This window comes from Hyaena hyaena, unplaced genomic scaffold, assembly GCF_003009895.1.
Source record: "Hyaena hyaena isolate Hyena2069 unplaced genomic scaffold, ASM300989v1 scaffold_521, whole genome shotgun sequence".
NCBI classification, from domain to species: Eukaryota; Metazoa; Chordata; class Mammalia; order Carnivora; family Hyaenidae; genus Hyaena; species Hyaena hyaena.
The window spans coordinates 860,210-877,715 of NW_024081153.1; the positions used below are offsets into that span (position 1 = coordinate 860,210).

At 36.0% G+C, this 17,506-nt stretch overlaps 1 protein-coding gene across 6 annotated transcripts in view; it reads right to left on the reverse strand.

The window, feature by feature from the left end:
• Positions 1-2,268: 2,268 nt before the first annotated feature.
• Positions 2,269-17,506, reverse strand: part of DOCK7 (dedicator of cytokinesis 7) — a 220,793-nt gene continuing 205,555 nt past the window's right edge. For all 6 annotated transcript variants that reach the window (XM_039255290.1, XM_039255289.1, XM_039255288.1 and 3 more), the window contains 6 exons: positions 16,073-16,162; positions 15,719-15,955; positions 14,786-14,929; positions 13,572-13,678; positions 6,349-6,516; positions 2,269-2,597 (listed from right to left, as the gene is read on the reverse strand). In XM_039255290.1, coding sequence (XP_039111221.1) covers positions 2,555-2,597; positions 6,349-6,516; positions 13,572-13,678; positions 14,786-14,929; positions 15,719-15,955; positions 16,073-16,162 — 789 coding nt within the window. In that variant the 3' untranslated portion in view covers positions 2,269-2,554. The remainder of the gene's footprint in view (positions 2,598-6,348; positions 6,517-13,571; positions 13,679-14,785; positions 14,930-15,718; positions 15,956-16,072; positions 16,163-17,506) is intronic.

Below are 17,506 nucleotides of genomic sequence, written 5' to 3' on the forward strand. Positions count from 1 at the left end.
GGTGTGTGACCTTAAATCTAACTTTTTTTAAAAACTGGGAGGTCAATAAAATTTAAACTGCTTAACTACATACAAAACTGCTCATACTTGTTTACTTGCATATTTTTTGCCATAATATAGCTGAGCTCTCTTGAGAATATGTATGTATAATGTATATGTATATAAACATGCATTATTACCTTTAATAATACTTAGTCGGAGATGAAGAGATTTTTCGAATAGGAGAAACTTATTCCATCCAAGTTGTCATACTTAAAAGAGGTTTATAGTAAAAATTGTCGCATTCTAGTTGCCCTTTAGAGTAGACATAACTTTATGGAATCTGTAAGATGATGCTTTGGGCACAAAAATGTTAAATTTTCATTTTAAATGTATATTAAATTGGTAAGTGACCTTATGACTTGCTAAGACATTAAAACCTAGTCTAAAGACTATACAAATACTATTAGAATAACACTCTGATACTCCCATTTCAACAAATAAGTACCTGTCAACTAATAAATTAGTCATACAGTTAAGTCATGTCTTATATTCTTCCACAGGATGGTGTGATACAAAAAGTCACGGTTCTCACCTCATTTTACATTCATAATCACTAACGGAAATTTTAAAACAAAACCACCCTGAACGCTACTCCTAAGCTTCTGATAGAGTAGTTACAGGACAGAGCCTGGGCCTCTCCTGCTCCAGAAACTGCCAATGTTAAGAACTACTGGTACAGGTTCTTGATAGGATAAAGTTTAAGTTTTAAGAAAACTGAAGTATGTGGAGAGCAGTGTTCGGTATCCTATCAGTGTTCTCAGAGGAAGCCTGTTCTTCTGTCAGAGAATAATTAGGACTGCATGATAGTTAAATCATAAAAATTTTAGAGTTCTTGATACTGTCACTGAGATTCATGTGAAACAATTTAAACTCTTCCATAATATAACTTAATTAGAAATGACTTACAGGTTATTTAATATTCTTTCTCTTATGTACACCTCCCCCATCCCTTGCCCTAAAGATGAGGGTATTTGTTACCTTAGTTTTAAGGAGTTTCCAGTCTTGACTGCTGGTCATTGTGCATATGGATCCTCTGTCCCCAAATATATTTTTGAGGTTATGCCTTTCTGACTCCTTAGTTCACAACCCTTTTGGTCCAACACTGTTGACTCTGAAAAATCTTTTTGTGATTCAGGCTTTGAATAGGTGTGGATGAGATGAATGTGACGTAGAATTGCCAGTTATAAAGGTAAGCTGGAGAAAGGCTATCAACCATTTCCTATGCTCTCAGGAGAAGGAGACATTTTTGAATCTTGTTTCAACATCAACTAAAGAATAAAGGCACTGTATTTGATCAGTTTTTAAGTGATTCATGTCTGGTCAATGGATCAAAGGGATATTTAAGATGTCTTTCTATAAGATACTACACAAAGAAAAACACATTGTTCAAAACACTCCTTAGAAGATTATTAATAGGTAGTTTCTTGGATAAACCTGCCAAGTAATTGAAAATATTTTCCAAACAATTTTTGCCTTAGTTTTTCATGTCCTGTATTTTAAATGACTACTTAATTTCAATTGAAACTGCTAATTTTACTTTTTACATAACTTCTCATTCAACTGGTAGATTAAAATCGAACACTAGCTCTCTGCCAGTTTTATGGTGATGTAAGACAGCTTTAAAGCAGATTTCTGATTTACTGATTTAGATCACTAAACTCACGAAAAGACCAGCCGTTTATCTGAAACCTAGAAATCTTCCATGTTAATTGCGGAGAGTCATGAAGTGCATACTATCAGATTGAGAAAGATTTAGCTACTGTCACTGGCAGCAGCTATCCCAGTTTTTAATCATTGTTTACAGACGGAAGTTTCATCAGATAAAGTTATTTCTGCAATTTGTTTTTTTGGGTGTCTAAATGGAAAATAGCTTAGAAACCAGGTTTTTTATTTTTTATTTTTAGAAACTAGTTTTAAGACTTCACAAGCCACTTATCAATATCTGTCTCTTCCCTACCATTTATTTAATTTGGGGGCTCTTTGGCCTATAAAAGGTCAATTTCATTTCATTTTTGCTAGTTTTGGAACTAGTTCTTGTATCAATTCAAGATTTTCTGCTTTTGTCAACAAAATTTTTTAAAGTCTCACTCCGTAAAATTAGTGTAAACGTTCACAGATTTAATAGTACCTTTAAAATAAGCATTACTACATTTAAAATCGTTCCAAAATGAATCTATAAATGGTAATATAAATTAAAAAATACAAACTTAAAGTAAATAAATTTAACATTAGCTATGGTATAAATAATAGTAAATGTATAGTGAGTCATTACTTTTGAGTCTTTAAAAAAAGAACAGCATATTACCAGAACATGAGAAACCATGGCTATGATTCTCAAACTTCAGTGATCTACATTTGATAATGTTTTGGCCACTGCATTCTTCAATGAGTAGTAAATTAATGCTAGAATCTCCAAGTCCCAAGTCTTGTTTTTCAATGGATCTTAACTTCTTTCCACACTCAATGTTGAATACATGGCTCTTTTCAAATGAGTAAGACAAGTGCATTTATTTTAAAGATCCATTTTACGTAGGCTCATCCGACTGAAGGAATCTCTGGGGAGAAAATGATACAAGTAAACAATTTTAGTATATTCCTTTAAAATATGCTTTATATACTTCTGCCAGAGTCACCTTAAAGTTTTATCATCAAAAACTTGAAAACATTTTTTTGCCAAGGTTTTTTTTCCCCCCAATGTTTATTTTTGAGAAAGACGACACAAGTGAGGGAGGAACAGAGGGAGACAGAATGCGAAGCAGGCTCCAGGCTCTGAGGTGTCAGCACAGCCCTGTGGGGCTCCAACCCACCAACCATGAGATCATGAACTGAGCTAAAGTCAGACACTCAACTGACTGAGCCACTACATGCCCCTTGTCATCAAAATTCTTAACTTTCAAGTTCTGTGTTCATCCTATACATTCTGCCTTCTATATTCTGGTTTGCAAACACCTCTACAGATTAAAAGTATATTACAGTAACCACTTGACAAATCCACTGGTCTTTTATTCATTTGTTCAATAGCTATATTAGATGTTGTGATAAGACAGGAACTAAGGAATAATGGGAGAGATTTCAGGAAAAGATTAGTTTGGGATTATTATAAGGGGAAAAGGGCAGGTGTTTCTTACTTAAAATGTTAAATTCCAAGAATTCACTGGTTTTTACACTTACAGCGTTTAGGTCTTCTTTACACTTAAAAATCAAGGGTTGTTTATGTGAATTCATATTGGTATTTACCATATTAGAAAATAAGAAAATTTTAAATTATTACTTTATAAGATAACCCATTACATGTTACTATAAATAGCATGTTTAGGGGCACCTGGTGGCTTAGTCGGTTAAGTGTCCAACTTTGGCTCAGATCATGATCTCACGGTTTGTGAGTTCGATCCCCAAGTCAGGCTCTGTGCTGACAATTCAGAGCCTGGAGCCTGCTTTGGATTCTGTGTCTCTGCCTCTCTCTGCCCCTCCCATCCTCATGCTCTGTCTCTTAATAAACATGTTTAAAAACTTTTTTTTTTTTAAATGTTTTGTATTTATTTCTGAGAAAGCGTGAGCAGGGGAGGGTCAGAGAGAGAGGGAGGCACAGAATCTGAAACAGGCTCCAGGCTCCGTGCTAGCTGTCAGCACAGAGCCCGACGCGGGGCTCGAACCCACGAACTGTGAAATCATGGCCGGAGCCGAAGTCGGACGCTTAACCAACTGAGCCACTCAGGTGCCCCTAAAAAAGTTTTTAAATAGCATGGTTTATTAAAAATAACTTGTAAGAATTTTAGAAGAATGGCATTCTTTAATGTCTGGCTTATTAAAAGGTTAGATTTTCACATCTGCTTCTGCATTCAATCTTTTACAGTATCACATTGCATGTGGTCTCTGGAAAACTACATTATACTCATGAAAGAGAATGAAAAAAGTAAATATTTGGCATTAACAGTTTTGATTTAGGAACCTCAACGGATCTCAGGGACCTACCACCCTCTTCTGTGTTCAAGATCACACTTTGAGAACCACTATTTTAATACCTTTTAAGCCTACTGCAAAATAATGTTCCAGATTGTTAATCAAATTCTATGGAAATGCTATTTTCTAAGTTCTGAAGAAATTAAGAGTGAAGAGGATAATATTCTTCAATGCCTATTAATGTACTTTTCTTTATCTTGAAACTGGTTTCTTTTGTTTATCCTTCCTGCCATCAAGGTTAAACCCTGAGGCTTATGATCTCCAAGAAAGAAGAGGGCGGGTACAAAAGATCATGTTCAGCTTTGAATGTTTCGTTCTGTAGAAAACAGCAGTCTCGAAAACTAGACAATGTTCACCACACCAGCATCCCCATTCCCAGAGTGTTTTTCTCCCCAATACTGCCTGCGAACATTACAAAAAGCTTGGGGGACTGACCATAATGGATTGCAGAGGAAGAAAAACTTGGGATTATGGTGTGAAAGGGAAAGCTACTTTAGATAGAAAAGGATACAATGTTTCCATTGAAACGGGCCACAGATTTGGAGGAAGCAAGACTAGTCTTCACAAAGGGCATGGCTATGTCAGGGTCCCAGCACCCTCTTCCTAAGACCTTAGACCACTGAGTTTAAGAATAGTGGATGTCGGTAGAAATAACAAGAAGGCAACAGTTCCAACAGACAACAGACTGGGGGAGCACAAAATAAAGGGGACGGGTGTTGCTTTCCACTAAGAATTTCAAGAGGAAATAGATCAGGGGCGCCTGGGTGGCTCAGTCGCTTGAGCGTCTGACTTCAGCTTAGGTCATGATCACATGGTTTGTGGGTTCGAGCCCTGCACTGGGCTCTGTGCTGACAGCTCAGAGCCTGGAGCCTGCTTCAGATTCTGTGTCTCCCTCTCTCTCTGATCCTCCCCTGCTCACACTGTCTCTCTCTCTCTCACACAGAAATTAAAAAACAAAACAAAAAAAAACATTAAAAAAACAGGAGGAAATAGATTAATATAAGATGATGGATGCAAAATAAATTTGCCTGAGATAGGATTTTAAAAAGGCCTGCTTTGGATCCTCTGTCCACCTCTTACTCTGGCCCTCCCCTACTCAGTTCTCTTTCTCTCTAAGAAATAAAAACTTTAAAAAGGCCCCCAGTCTCCCTGTTATTGTAGAGCTAAAATAATACTCCATGTCAGGGACATGACATGCAGGGACTTAGCAGACATTCTTTGATTTTTTTTTTCCCCCAGAGGTCTAGATGTAAAAAAACAAAAAAACAAAAAAACATATTAGGTCACTGAAGAAGAGGGACTAATTCCCAGATGATCAAATGACTTGTTTGAATTAGTTGTAGTATATTTATACCAAAACACTGTTTTCACATAAAGAACTTCAAAGGCCTTACAGATATTAATTTATTGATTAAGTACAATTTAAGAGCTTTACTGGTTTAGTTCAAAGAAAAGGGTGGTCAAATACTGATGCCACGATAATTCAATGGTTGTATGTATTTTTGGACTTCAAAAGGCAAAACAAAGGTAGTTAACATGCCATGTCCAGAATTCAGGTGGTAAAAAAGTAAAATGTTAAAGCACTTGGAACTTCACATGTCTAAAATATAATTTCCATATGATCTCTTAAAGGTAGGTATTATTTTATTTGTCACAATTAGTGGAGAAAAATACTGAAACCCTCTAGATACTCCATGGGGTCATGTGTTTTAAAGATAATTTTTTAAAATGTTTATTCATTTTTGAGAGAGAAAGAGAGAGCAGGAGAGGGCAGAGAGAAAGGGGGGGTGGAGGTGGAACACAGAATCTGAAGCAGGCTCCAGGCTCTGAGCTGTCAGCACAGAGCCCAATGCAGGGCTCAAACTCATGAACCATGACATCATGACCTGGGCTAAAGTCAGATGCTTAACTGACTGTGTCACCCAGGAGTCCAGGTCACCAGTTTTAATACAACCTAGACGAACACACTATATATACTACTTACTGTTAGGGCTGAGGAAAAGAAATTATCCAGTTCCTGATACATTCTACTTAATTCTCCCATAAAAATAATAAAGTATAAAAGGACTTTAAAAGAAATTGTCTTAGGAGGCCAGAATTAGATGTTATGTCTGGGTTAATATGTGTATCTAACACAACTTTATTATTCTCAAATTACAGAATGACTAGTATCTTGAAGGTTGATTCATAATAGGGTTATTCATAATAGGTTAGTTGAGCTTGTTAGGTCTCAAGAGAAGACCATGTAACAAAAAGTTACACTAATTCATTATTATTGACACAAACAGTTCAAGCAGATTTCATTTTCCCCAAGATATCCAAAATAATAGAAAAAAATAAGCGTACCTGTGGCAGGTGACAGGTAATACTGCCTTGTATAACTGAGGAATCTTTCGGTTTATCAGAGGCTGTAAGGCCTCTTTAAGGCGATGATAGTTTCTCTCCAGTTCCCTTTGATACTCCTTCTGATCTGGCCCAATTAAGCTCTTATTTTTTCTTAACGCATCCTCACACCTAAGAAAAACAGTGTATTATCAAAAGATTTCTTCTGGCATTGTTTGAGGGCTTGATGCCATCACACATATTCACCATGATGAAGTCAGTTTTTCAGTTGAACATTAAATATCCTCTCTTGCACTGGGTTTAAGGCAGGGAACAGATGATCAACGTGAGTTCTTTTAAACTCTAATATTCACTAACAGTTTTCATTTACTTGAAAATTATAGATTTCTTAGTGTTAAATCTTAAGCCACATTTCTCCACATCATCGCTAGACTAAAAGCTCTTTAAGGAATTCAAACCCCCTCATTTATATAGTAACAATGGCTTCTGGTACTGTGGTTTGCCAGTATTCAAATAACTTTCTTAAATGAATAGTTCTTGATAATAATCCTTTGTCCAGTTTATTTAGATATTTAAGAAAAATTATCTGGACCCTAACAGATCAATGTAGTAGGAAGTTAAACAAAGTACACATATCAATACTAGCAGAACTGCAATTAGGTGATGATTCAGAGGAGAATGTGTGGCTTCAAATGCTTATATTTTAAAAAAAGGCTAAAAGGGAAGGGCTAAGCAACTTAAAAATAGAACAAATTCGAAGTCAACTCACAACCTGTCCACACAAAAAACAACAACTTGCAAATTCTACTAAACATCCTAAGGATAGATAATTTCAATCTAACAATTATTCTACAGTATACAGGGGGAAAAACGCATTTCTAAAAAGAGTTTCCAACTCCTATTTCAAGGTTGGGATATCAAATCTAATGGGGACTATAAAGGAAAAAGTATAATCTCACCATAAACATAGTTGCAAAACTCCTGAACAAGACAACAGGAAACTGTTATACCAATATCACACACCCAAGCCCCCTACACCCATTTGATAAAATTTTTAAATTTGTCATGATGACAATGCAGCATAACAACAAATAGTTGGGAACTTCTTCAACCTAAGTATCTACCAAAACAAACAAACAAACAAACCCCCAAAACCTGAAGAAAACACTATATTCAATGTTGAACATTTTTTCCTTTCACATCAAGAACAAGAAAGTGATGCTATTCAACACAGTACTGGAGGTCCTAAACATCATTGTGAAAAGGAAAAAAAAAAAGATTCCCTTTTTAGAATTAACACGTAAGTCTGGCAATATCCTCATGTAAAACTATAAAATTCAACTGCACTCTGTATACCAGCAAACATAATTCTAAAATATACCATTCACAAAAGCATAAAAGCATGAAATACCAAGGAATAAAACCAAGATATAGAAGGCCTCTACAGAAAATTAAAATATTAAGAAAACAAAAGATCTGAGTAAAAAGAGAACTATATCATATCTGTGGACTGGAAGAGTCTAGTTATAAAGAAGTTCAACTCTGTCAACTTATCTACAGATTCAGATTATTAGTTTGGGGGGGAGGGTAGTAGTGGGAATGATAATTTGATTCTGTAATCTATATCAAAAGGAAAAGAGCCAACAATAGTCCTTGAATAAAAAATGAGAGCAATTACTCTACCAGATATCAAAGTTGATCATTATGAGATGCAGTCATTATGAGAGCATGATACCATGGAAGATGATAAAGCACACACCAACATGAGCACCTGATTTAGAATGGTCCTGCAAAGCAGCAGAGAAAGGGCAATCTTTGAAGTAAGTGGTGCTGTGTCAACTGGATATCTATATGGGAAATAAATCTGATCCCAAACCATGCCATATTTAATAAGTGGTACTGAGATAATTATCAATTATTAGGGACAAAAATGAAACTAATCCCATCTTGAACCATACTCAAATCTCAACTGCAAGTGGATTTTTTAAAAAATAAAAAGTCTTCTTTGCCTTCTTCCCCTTTGTTTAACCTATATTGAACTTTAGAGGTCCCATTATATTTGGTTTTAGAAGTCAATAGAGAACACTATGGCTTCAGTGAAAATGTAATTTCTGAAGACACAAAAAGCAATAATAAGAAAAAGACTGAATCCGTTAGCTACATTAAATTTAGGAACTTATGTTGATTTTTTAAAAAAGGGTGCCAAACCCTAAATTCAGAGAAGATATTTGTAATACTTAACAAATGACAAAATATTATATATCTAGATTATGTAAATACTCAGAAATCAGTAAGGAAAAGAATCAAAGAGGAAAATGGCAAGACTTGAACATGTAACTTTATAGACAGGAAAGGGAAATGGCTAACAAACACATGATAAGATATTCAACCTCTTTGAAAAAGAGAAATGCAAATTTAATCCATAATCACATATCATTGCACATCAAATTGGTAAAAGTTAAACTGTCAGACAGTAAGTAGTGGTGAAGTTATATAGCAACAGGAATTCTCAAACACTACAAGTGAAATTTAATTTTGGCTTAAATACTTTGTTTTTATCTTTAAAGTTCCTAAAAGTTTTTAATTTTAATTCCAGTGTAGTTAACATACAGTGTTGTATTAGTTTCAAGTGTACAATATAGTGATTGGACATAGTCTATACATTACTCAGTGTTGATCATGGTAAGTGTACTGTTTAATCTTCCTCCCCTCTGGTAACCATCAGTTTATTCTTTATAATTAAGAGCCTGATTCTTGATTTGCCTATTGTTCCTCCCCCCTCCCCCTTTTACTCATTGGTGGTGTTCCTTAAATCTCACATGAGTGAAATCACATGGTATTTGTCTTTCTGATTTATTTCACTCAGCATTATACCTCTAGTTCCATTTGTGTTGGTGCAAGTGGCAAGCTTTCTTTTTTACCGTTGAATGTATATACCATTGTATATATACACTACATCTTCTTTATCCATTTATCTATCGATGGACACTTGGGCTGCTTCCATAATTTGGCTATTGTGAATAATGCTGCAATAAACACATAGGCACATGTATCTCTTTGAATTAGTGTTTTTGTATCTTTGGGGTAAATACCCAGTAGTGCAATTATTGGACTGTAGGGTAGTTCTCCATATTTTTTTTTTTTTTTTGAGGAATCTCCATACTGTTTTCCACAATGGCTGCACCAACTTGCAGTCCCACTGATTGTGCAAGAGTTCCTTTTTTTTCCATATCATGGCCAACACTGGTTTTTCCTCCCCATTCTAACAGGTGTGAAATAATACCTCACTGTAGTTTTGATTTGCATTTCCCTGATGGGTAAGTGATAATGAACATCTTTTCATGTGTCAGTTGGCCATCTGGATGTCTTCTCTGGAGAATGTGTTCACGTGTTCTGCCTATGTTTTAATTGGATTGTTTTTGGGATGTTGAGTTGTATCAGCTCTTTATATATTTTAGATACTAACCCTTTATCAGATATTTCATTTGCAAACATCTTCTCCCATTCATAGGTTGCCTATTAGTTTTTGTTGTCTCCTTCACTGTGCACAAGCTTTTAATTTCAAGGTAGTCCCAATATATTACTTTTGCTTTTATTTCCCTTTCTTCAGGAGACATATGAAGAAAAATGCTGCTATGACTGACGTCAAAGAAATCACTCCTGTACTCTCTTCTAGAGCTTTTATGGTTTCAGGTCTTGTATTTAGGTCTTTAATCCATTTTGAGTTTATATTTGTGGGTGGTGAAAAAAAATCATCTAGTTTCATTCTTTCACAGGTAGCTGTCTAGTTTACCCAACACCATTTGTTAAGGAGACTTTTTCCCATCGCATATCCTTTCCTCCTTTGTCAAACACTAATTGACCATATAATTGTGAATTTATTCTGGGTTTTCTATTCTGTTCCATTGATCTGTGTTTACTTTTGTGCCAGTGCCATTCTATTCTGATTACTAGGGCTTTGTAATATAACTTAAGTCTGGAATTGTGATACCTCATGTTTTTTTTTTTCTTTTTCAAAATTGCTTTGAGTATTTTAGGTCTTTCATGGTTCCATACATGTTTTACAATTATTTGTTCTAAAGTTCTGTGGAAAGTGCTGTTTGCAAGGTGCGTGTCTGGCTCGGTTGGAAGACCAAAGAACTCTTGATCTTCAGGTTGTGAGCTCAAGCCCTATGCTGGGTGTAGAGATTACTTAAATAAATAAAACTTAAAAAAAAGAAAAAGAAAAATGTTGAGATTTCATTAAATGTAGAATGCTTTGGGTTGCAATTTTTTTGTCCATTTTTTTTGGGTTGCAATCCATGAGGATTCCATCTTTCCACTTCTTTATGTCATCTTCAGTTTCTTTCATCTATGTTTTATAGATTTTTGAAAAATGCTTATTTTGAGAGAGAGCACACACAAGCAGGGGAGGGGCAGAGACAGAGGAAGAGAGAGCGAATCCCAAGAAGGCCCCGTGCTGTCAGTGGAAAGCCTGATGAGGGGCTCTATCCCATTAACCATGAGACCAGAGCTGAAAGCAAAAAATGGACAGAGCCACCCAGGTGCCCCAATACTTTAGTTTTCAGAGTACAGGTCTTTCAACTTTTTGTTTTATTCCTAGGTATATTATTATTTTTGAATTTTGAAGGTTTCCTTCTTCTTCTAGTTTTTGGAAGCGTTTGAGAAGCATAGGTATTAAATGTTGGGTAGAATTAGCCTGTGAAGCCATCCAATCCTAGGCTTTTGTTTGCTGGGAGTTTTTTGATTATGGATTCAATTTTGTTTATGGTAAACGGTCTGTTCAAATTTTCTATTTCTTCTTGCTTCAGTTTTGGTAGTTTATAGGTTTCTAGGAATTTATCTATTTCTTCTATGTTGTCCAATTTGTTGGCATATAATTTTTCGTAGTATTCTCTTGTAATTTTTTGTTGTTTTGAGAGAGAGAGAGAGAGAGAGAGAGAGAGAGAGGAAACACAAGAACAGAGGAGAGAAGTAGAGTTTATACTTCTGTGGTGTTGTTATTTATCCTCTTTCATTTGTGATTTTGCTTATTTGAATTCTCTCTCTCTCTGTTTTTATGAGTCTGGCTAGAAGTTAACAATTCTGTTAATCTTTTCAAAGAACCAGTTCCTGCTTTCGCTGATTATTCTATTGGCACCACAGAAGTTCATTACCTTATTATCAATATAATGAAGAGGAGGATATGTGGCTTAGAATGTAGTCACGTAAAACTTCCAAAACAACGGCAAGGAAAGAACCATCTGTCTATAATTAAATGTGTATGACCTAAAGAAGTATGTACTGTTCCAAGATCATCTGGCTCACAAAGATAGCAGGCTGTATTTGGTTATTTGAAACTTCCCTAATAATAAACTAATGCCAGAAATCAGTCAATTCTACAGGTATAAAGTAGATTTCTTTCTTTTACCCCCATAGTTCATCTACTTCATATACTTGGAGCTATGTTTCCTGCTGTTTCCTAAAACTAAACCTAGAAGGCAAGTCTAGCCCACTAATCAGATTATGGAATCTCAGACTTCCACTGAAGCTTTTTGAAGTCTTTAGAAGATATTCACCATGTTCAGGCAAGAGAGACTGATAGGAATTCATGATAACTATTGCAAAGAGAACATGGGAAATTCCGTCTTAAAATACTTAAGTATGTTAGCATTCCTCATAATTTTCTGATGACAAAACTGATATAAAATTATCTCTACCCCGATAAAGCTGTTCAATGAATGATTTGGTAAGAGAAACCACAAGAGGGAATCAAAGACTGGGTTCTGATACTGCTTTATTAGGTGAGTCATTCACTTAATGGTACACAAGACTCTTACACTGGATCCCAGTCCACTTACCCAGCGTTTGACTGCTTCTCTTCACAGATTCTATGGTTCTGGCTTCATTAAATTATTCACCTCTCAGAAGAGACTCTGAATTTCATTCATGCTGGTTTTTCTTTTTTCTCTCTCTTCTACTTAGTATACCCTTTCTCCCCATCTCTGTCTGAAAAACTAATATTCTTCCTTCAAACGTCCCTATCAAATGTCAACTCCTGTGAGAAATCTTCCCTGGCATCACCATGTAAATTAATCATTCCCTCTATTGTGCTTTCAGTGTTAGAAAAGGGAATCAGTATGAAGTTGATAAGTGACTGTTTTTCCTACTGTTTCAAAATTTAGTATTTACTACACACCTACTTATTATGTGCCAAATGTTATTTGTGCAGAAAAGAGTTAACTGCAGGCCACAGACTGCTATCCTTCGAAGGTCTGTCTGCAAGGACGGCTCTTGGTTAGTGTCTTGGAATTTGGACTTTGGGAGGTAATCATTCCCAGAAGATAAGAGCGGCTCACTGTGCCTCAGCTATTTACACAAACATTATGGCTTATGCTGAATGCCTGCTTTCGTTTTGCGAGTCTGGAATTTTGGTACATACCAGGAGAAGGTGCCTTATGTGACCAGACCCCAACAACAATCTGAGTCTCTACTGAGCTTCCCAGGTCGACAACACCTCACACATGCTGTCCCAGCTCAGTGCTGGAGGCGTCAGGAGCTCCTGTGCAAATCCCCTGAGAGAGCATTATGGAGCCAACAGCTGGAGTCCCCCAGACTTCACTGTACCTTTCCCCTTGAGGGTTTTACTTTGTCCTGTCTCACAGTAATAAATCATAGCCATGACTACATCTATATGCTGAGTCCTCATCCTCCTAGCAAATCGTTAACACTGGGGGTGGTCTTGGGGACCCCGACACACCCATATATTATTTCGTGTAACTTGCACAAACAGATATTATCATCCTTATTTTATAGATTAGAAAATATAGGATCATAGAGATTAAGTGACCTGGAATAGGACATATGAATACAAAGACAAGATTTGAACACAAATTTTTTGCTTCCAAGTTTGTTGCTTCTATGTTTCCTGAGGGAAGGGAAACCAAAACTTTCCCATAGAAGGTTCATCATAAAGAATAACTCTCAGGTTAAATAGTTAAATGGTCTAATAATAGTTTCAAGTTAAAAAGTTTTTGAGTCTCAGCTCTTCTAATCTTTAAAATAAAAAATATGGCATTATAGAGTATTAGAATTGGGGGGATATGTAGACGCCTTGAAGGAACAGGAAGTAACACACAAAATGTTTCTCACTGTGAGATGCTCTCCTAGATTCTCTTTTCAAATGTCTCTTAAGGCCCTTATAGCATTCTGTGGTTTGGACTTTCTCACACTGAAGCCTTGAGTACCTTTTAGTAAAATCTTTGAAGCACAGTCGTAGTTTATTATGATGTCTGAAGAGTTTTGGGTCACTGGGTATTTCAGATAGAAAAACCTGGGCAACTTCCAAAGGCCCCTGTAAAATAAGAACATAAAACAAGTGTGTTTTCTCGTCTCCAAAATCTGAGGTAGAATTTACCCACATGATTTTTTCTTAGCAATGAGATGGCTCCACTTAAGTTTAATGCATATATGTCTATGGCTATATTAAAACTTCTCACAGATTCTGGCAATATATTTTCAGCTTCTCTTAATGCCAAATCTTATATTTTTAGGTACTGCAATTAAATTAATTAGTTTATTTTTCAAAGAAAAAGAGGTGTTCAAGGACTGACTACTCTATTCATTGATAGGTTGTACTTTGTATGTTTTACATTTCGTAATTTATCCTGGATGGAGTCAGCTGTTGAAGGATGATCTTTTCTGAGTGTTGACCTTTTGGAAGCAAAACCCCCAAATCATGTACGTTTTTAGGGGTAAAGGTGTTAAAGTATTCACTTCAGTATTGATAGGGCACTTTTTGGCTAAAATATAAGATATATAATATGAAATCTTGAAGTCTTTCTGGATTTTATCTTACCCTAGAATATTCCCTAATCATCAGCAAGAGAAGCTGAATGAACCCATCAAAAGGAGATAATGGGGATGGCTTCTAATCTGCATATAACAAAACAACAACATGTACATATGTTATTAAAACTTTCCAAGTGAAGCCACATTATTTATGTCCTGCTCATCACTGACTGTGAAGGAGATGTGGAGAAGAAACATCAGGGAGGATCTAACGGAGCAGGCATTCGCATGTATGTATGTAGCTCTGAAAATGAGGCCTTTTAGATCATGTTCGTCCAATATAAGATTTTAAAGTAAAGGCCATTTTAAGTGAATCAATTCCTTCTTAATAGAATGTTTCAGAACAGATAGGTAGGAAAATACGGGCAGTACAGGAGGAGGCATGAAAACCTTGGTGACAAATCATACTAAAAAGATTTTTGTTTTTCAGTCTATCTTCATTTATACTTCGTGACTTCAGCAAACCACTTCTAACACATATCTTTTTCTGCTTGATCTGACACTTACCTGTGATCTTTGTGAAATGTAATCATTTCCAAATGATGTGAAATGACATCATTCCCAATTCCATTTATGACTGAGTCACAGAATACTAGCAAAAAGCACTAACCTGATTCACTGTTGTGCCCACAGACCCCTGGAGTACCATCTGAAGCATTTTGGGGTCTGCTGGATCCTGATGTGTTGCAAATGCCAACTCCTGAGTCTTCTTTTGCATGTCTTCAATAGCAACTTCAATTGGGGTTAAGATGATCTGAGTAAAATAACATCTATTAGGTCAGTGTCCTCATTGAAAAATATTTAATGAGCTTTATATATAATCAATTTTTATTTTTAAAGATTTTTTTTATAGTTTATTTAATTTTGAGACAGAGAGAGACAGAGCATCAGTGGGGGAGGGGCAGAGAGAAAGGAAGACACAGAATCTGAAACAGGCTCCAGGCTCTGAGCTGTGCACAGAGCCTGATGCGGGGCTCGAACCCATGAACCATGAGATCTGACCTGAGCTGAAGTCGGATGCTTAACCCACTGAGCCACCCAGGTGCCCCTATAATCAATTTTTTTTTAAAAGTGGAGACTAGGGGTGCCTGGGTGGCTCAGTGGGTTAAGCGTCTGACTTTGGCTCAGGTCATGATCTCACGGTTTGGGAGTTTGAGCCCCATGTCAGTCTCTGTGCTGGCAACTCAGAGCCTGGAACCTGCTTCAGGTTCGTTATCTCCCTCTCTCTCCCTGCCCCTCCCCTGCTTGTACTCTCTCTCTCAAAAATAAACATTAGAAAACTATTTTTTAAAAAAAGTGTAGACTAACTATACACTATTGTCTAATAACAGAATTCCAAACTTTGGATCCCTTAAAAAAAAAAAAAAGCCAACCTTTTAGAGCATAAGCAAAGGGTAAACTAGGGACCTAGAAAAGAAGCCAAAGTTGATGACTCAAAGATGTGTAAACTTCTAGCATGTTTACATAATGTTACATCCAACTGTTTTCACATGGCTCCAATGCACTGGTTTCGTTAATCCTTCTTCTCTGTTTGGGAACTTACCTCCTCCTTGTGAGTGACATTGACCCTTGTTTTAATATAAGGAAAGGCATGAGAAGTAGTCAGAATGGTCTTTCGTTTGAATTGTTCATGAAGTTCGCCATGGGCACGGCCATCTAAAGTGAAGGGTGTACAGTACATGAAACGGCGAAGATTATAATTTTTGTCAAAATAGGTGATTCTGTCCTTCATCTCATATGTGTCAAAGTATGGCTCCACATAGGTAATCTGAATGTATGCCTGGGAAAGAAAAAATGCCCTTCATTTTCTCACTGTTAAGTCATCATTTAGTCCTTCTCCCACAAAACCACAGTCTTTGAGGTATACCTATGCACATTCCGGTCTAATCAACCATACCTTATTAGGATCTAATTTACACTTGTCTACAGGATTAGAGTCCTTGATTACTTCAACCACATCCTCTCCAAATCTTTCTCCATAAAATCCCTACAATAAAGAAAAAGAAACCTTTACATGAAGTTAACATAAGAGAGTAGAGAAGGCCTCTGAGGGAGACTTCTAACCAAAATTAGGCTATTTAGTAAGTTCTTATATAACTATCTGAATAATTACAGAATAATTATTTAGGTTCACAAAAATTATATTTAGCCTATTAATATGACTTTATTCCCCACTCACTTTAACACAAAATAAAAGAATAATTTTCTCCAATAAAAATACAGGATTCCATAAGAGGTCCACAAGAAAAACAAAAAAGGAACAGAAAGCAGAGACAAAAGAAACTCAGTATCTTTGATGTACAGGATCTTACTATTGAGTTTGATGTGGCCTGACTTCTTGCAGACATGGGTCAATGAACCAGAATTCATTTTAAGAACGATTTAATATTCTAGAATATTAAATATTATTGAAATTATCAAAATTAAATATTTTCAAATAAAGGTACTGATCTGTTATATACTGGTTTAGATTTTGAAAAGTCAACCCAGTCAAGAATGTAGTGACTTTTCCATTTAACACAGAGTAGCAGCATGGGCAATGGATGGAAATATTCAATAGGAAAAATTAAATCTGAATCTTCAAAGAAGAACCTCTACTCTTCCCTCAAAGATAATTTTTATGATTGAGTAAATTTGGAAAATACTGTCTCAGTATTTCCCAGGACTTATTTAGCTCTTGAAAACTAAAAAGTCACACGTTAAGCCAATTTATGGAAGGTGAGCACAAGGATAGAACATTCAAGAAATTAACATCAGCTGAGAATAAAAACAAGCCCCAGAACACTGCTTCTCCAACTATTATGTGAATATGAATCACTCAGGGATCTTGTTAAAAATGAGGATTTTTTTTCCTTTTGTTTCTAGTTTTCATTTCAATTCTAGTGATAATATTGGTTTTAGGAGTAGAATTCAGGGATTCATCACTTACATACAATACGTAGTACTCAACATAAGTGCCCTTCTTAATACCCATCACCCATTCACTCTCAGTTTCCTCTCTATAGCTAATAGTCTCTTATGGTTTGCCTGTCTCTACCTCTCTGTGATTATCCCCCTCCCCATCTTCATCTTTTTGTTTCTTAAATTCCACATATGAGTGAGTTCAGAAGATCTGGGGTAGGGCCTGAGATTCTACATTTCAATCTCCTAGATGATGCCAATGCTTTCTGGTTCTGGACTGCATTTTGAGTAAAAAGAATAAAGAAAGGTTGGAAAGAGTAATCACAGCAGGGAGGATTGGTAAACCTCAAAAATATGAAAATTTATCATCTTGGTGAAAATGAAGAAGAGGTGAAAATGAAGGTTAAGGGGTTCTTAGAAGTGTTTTCAG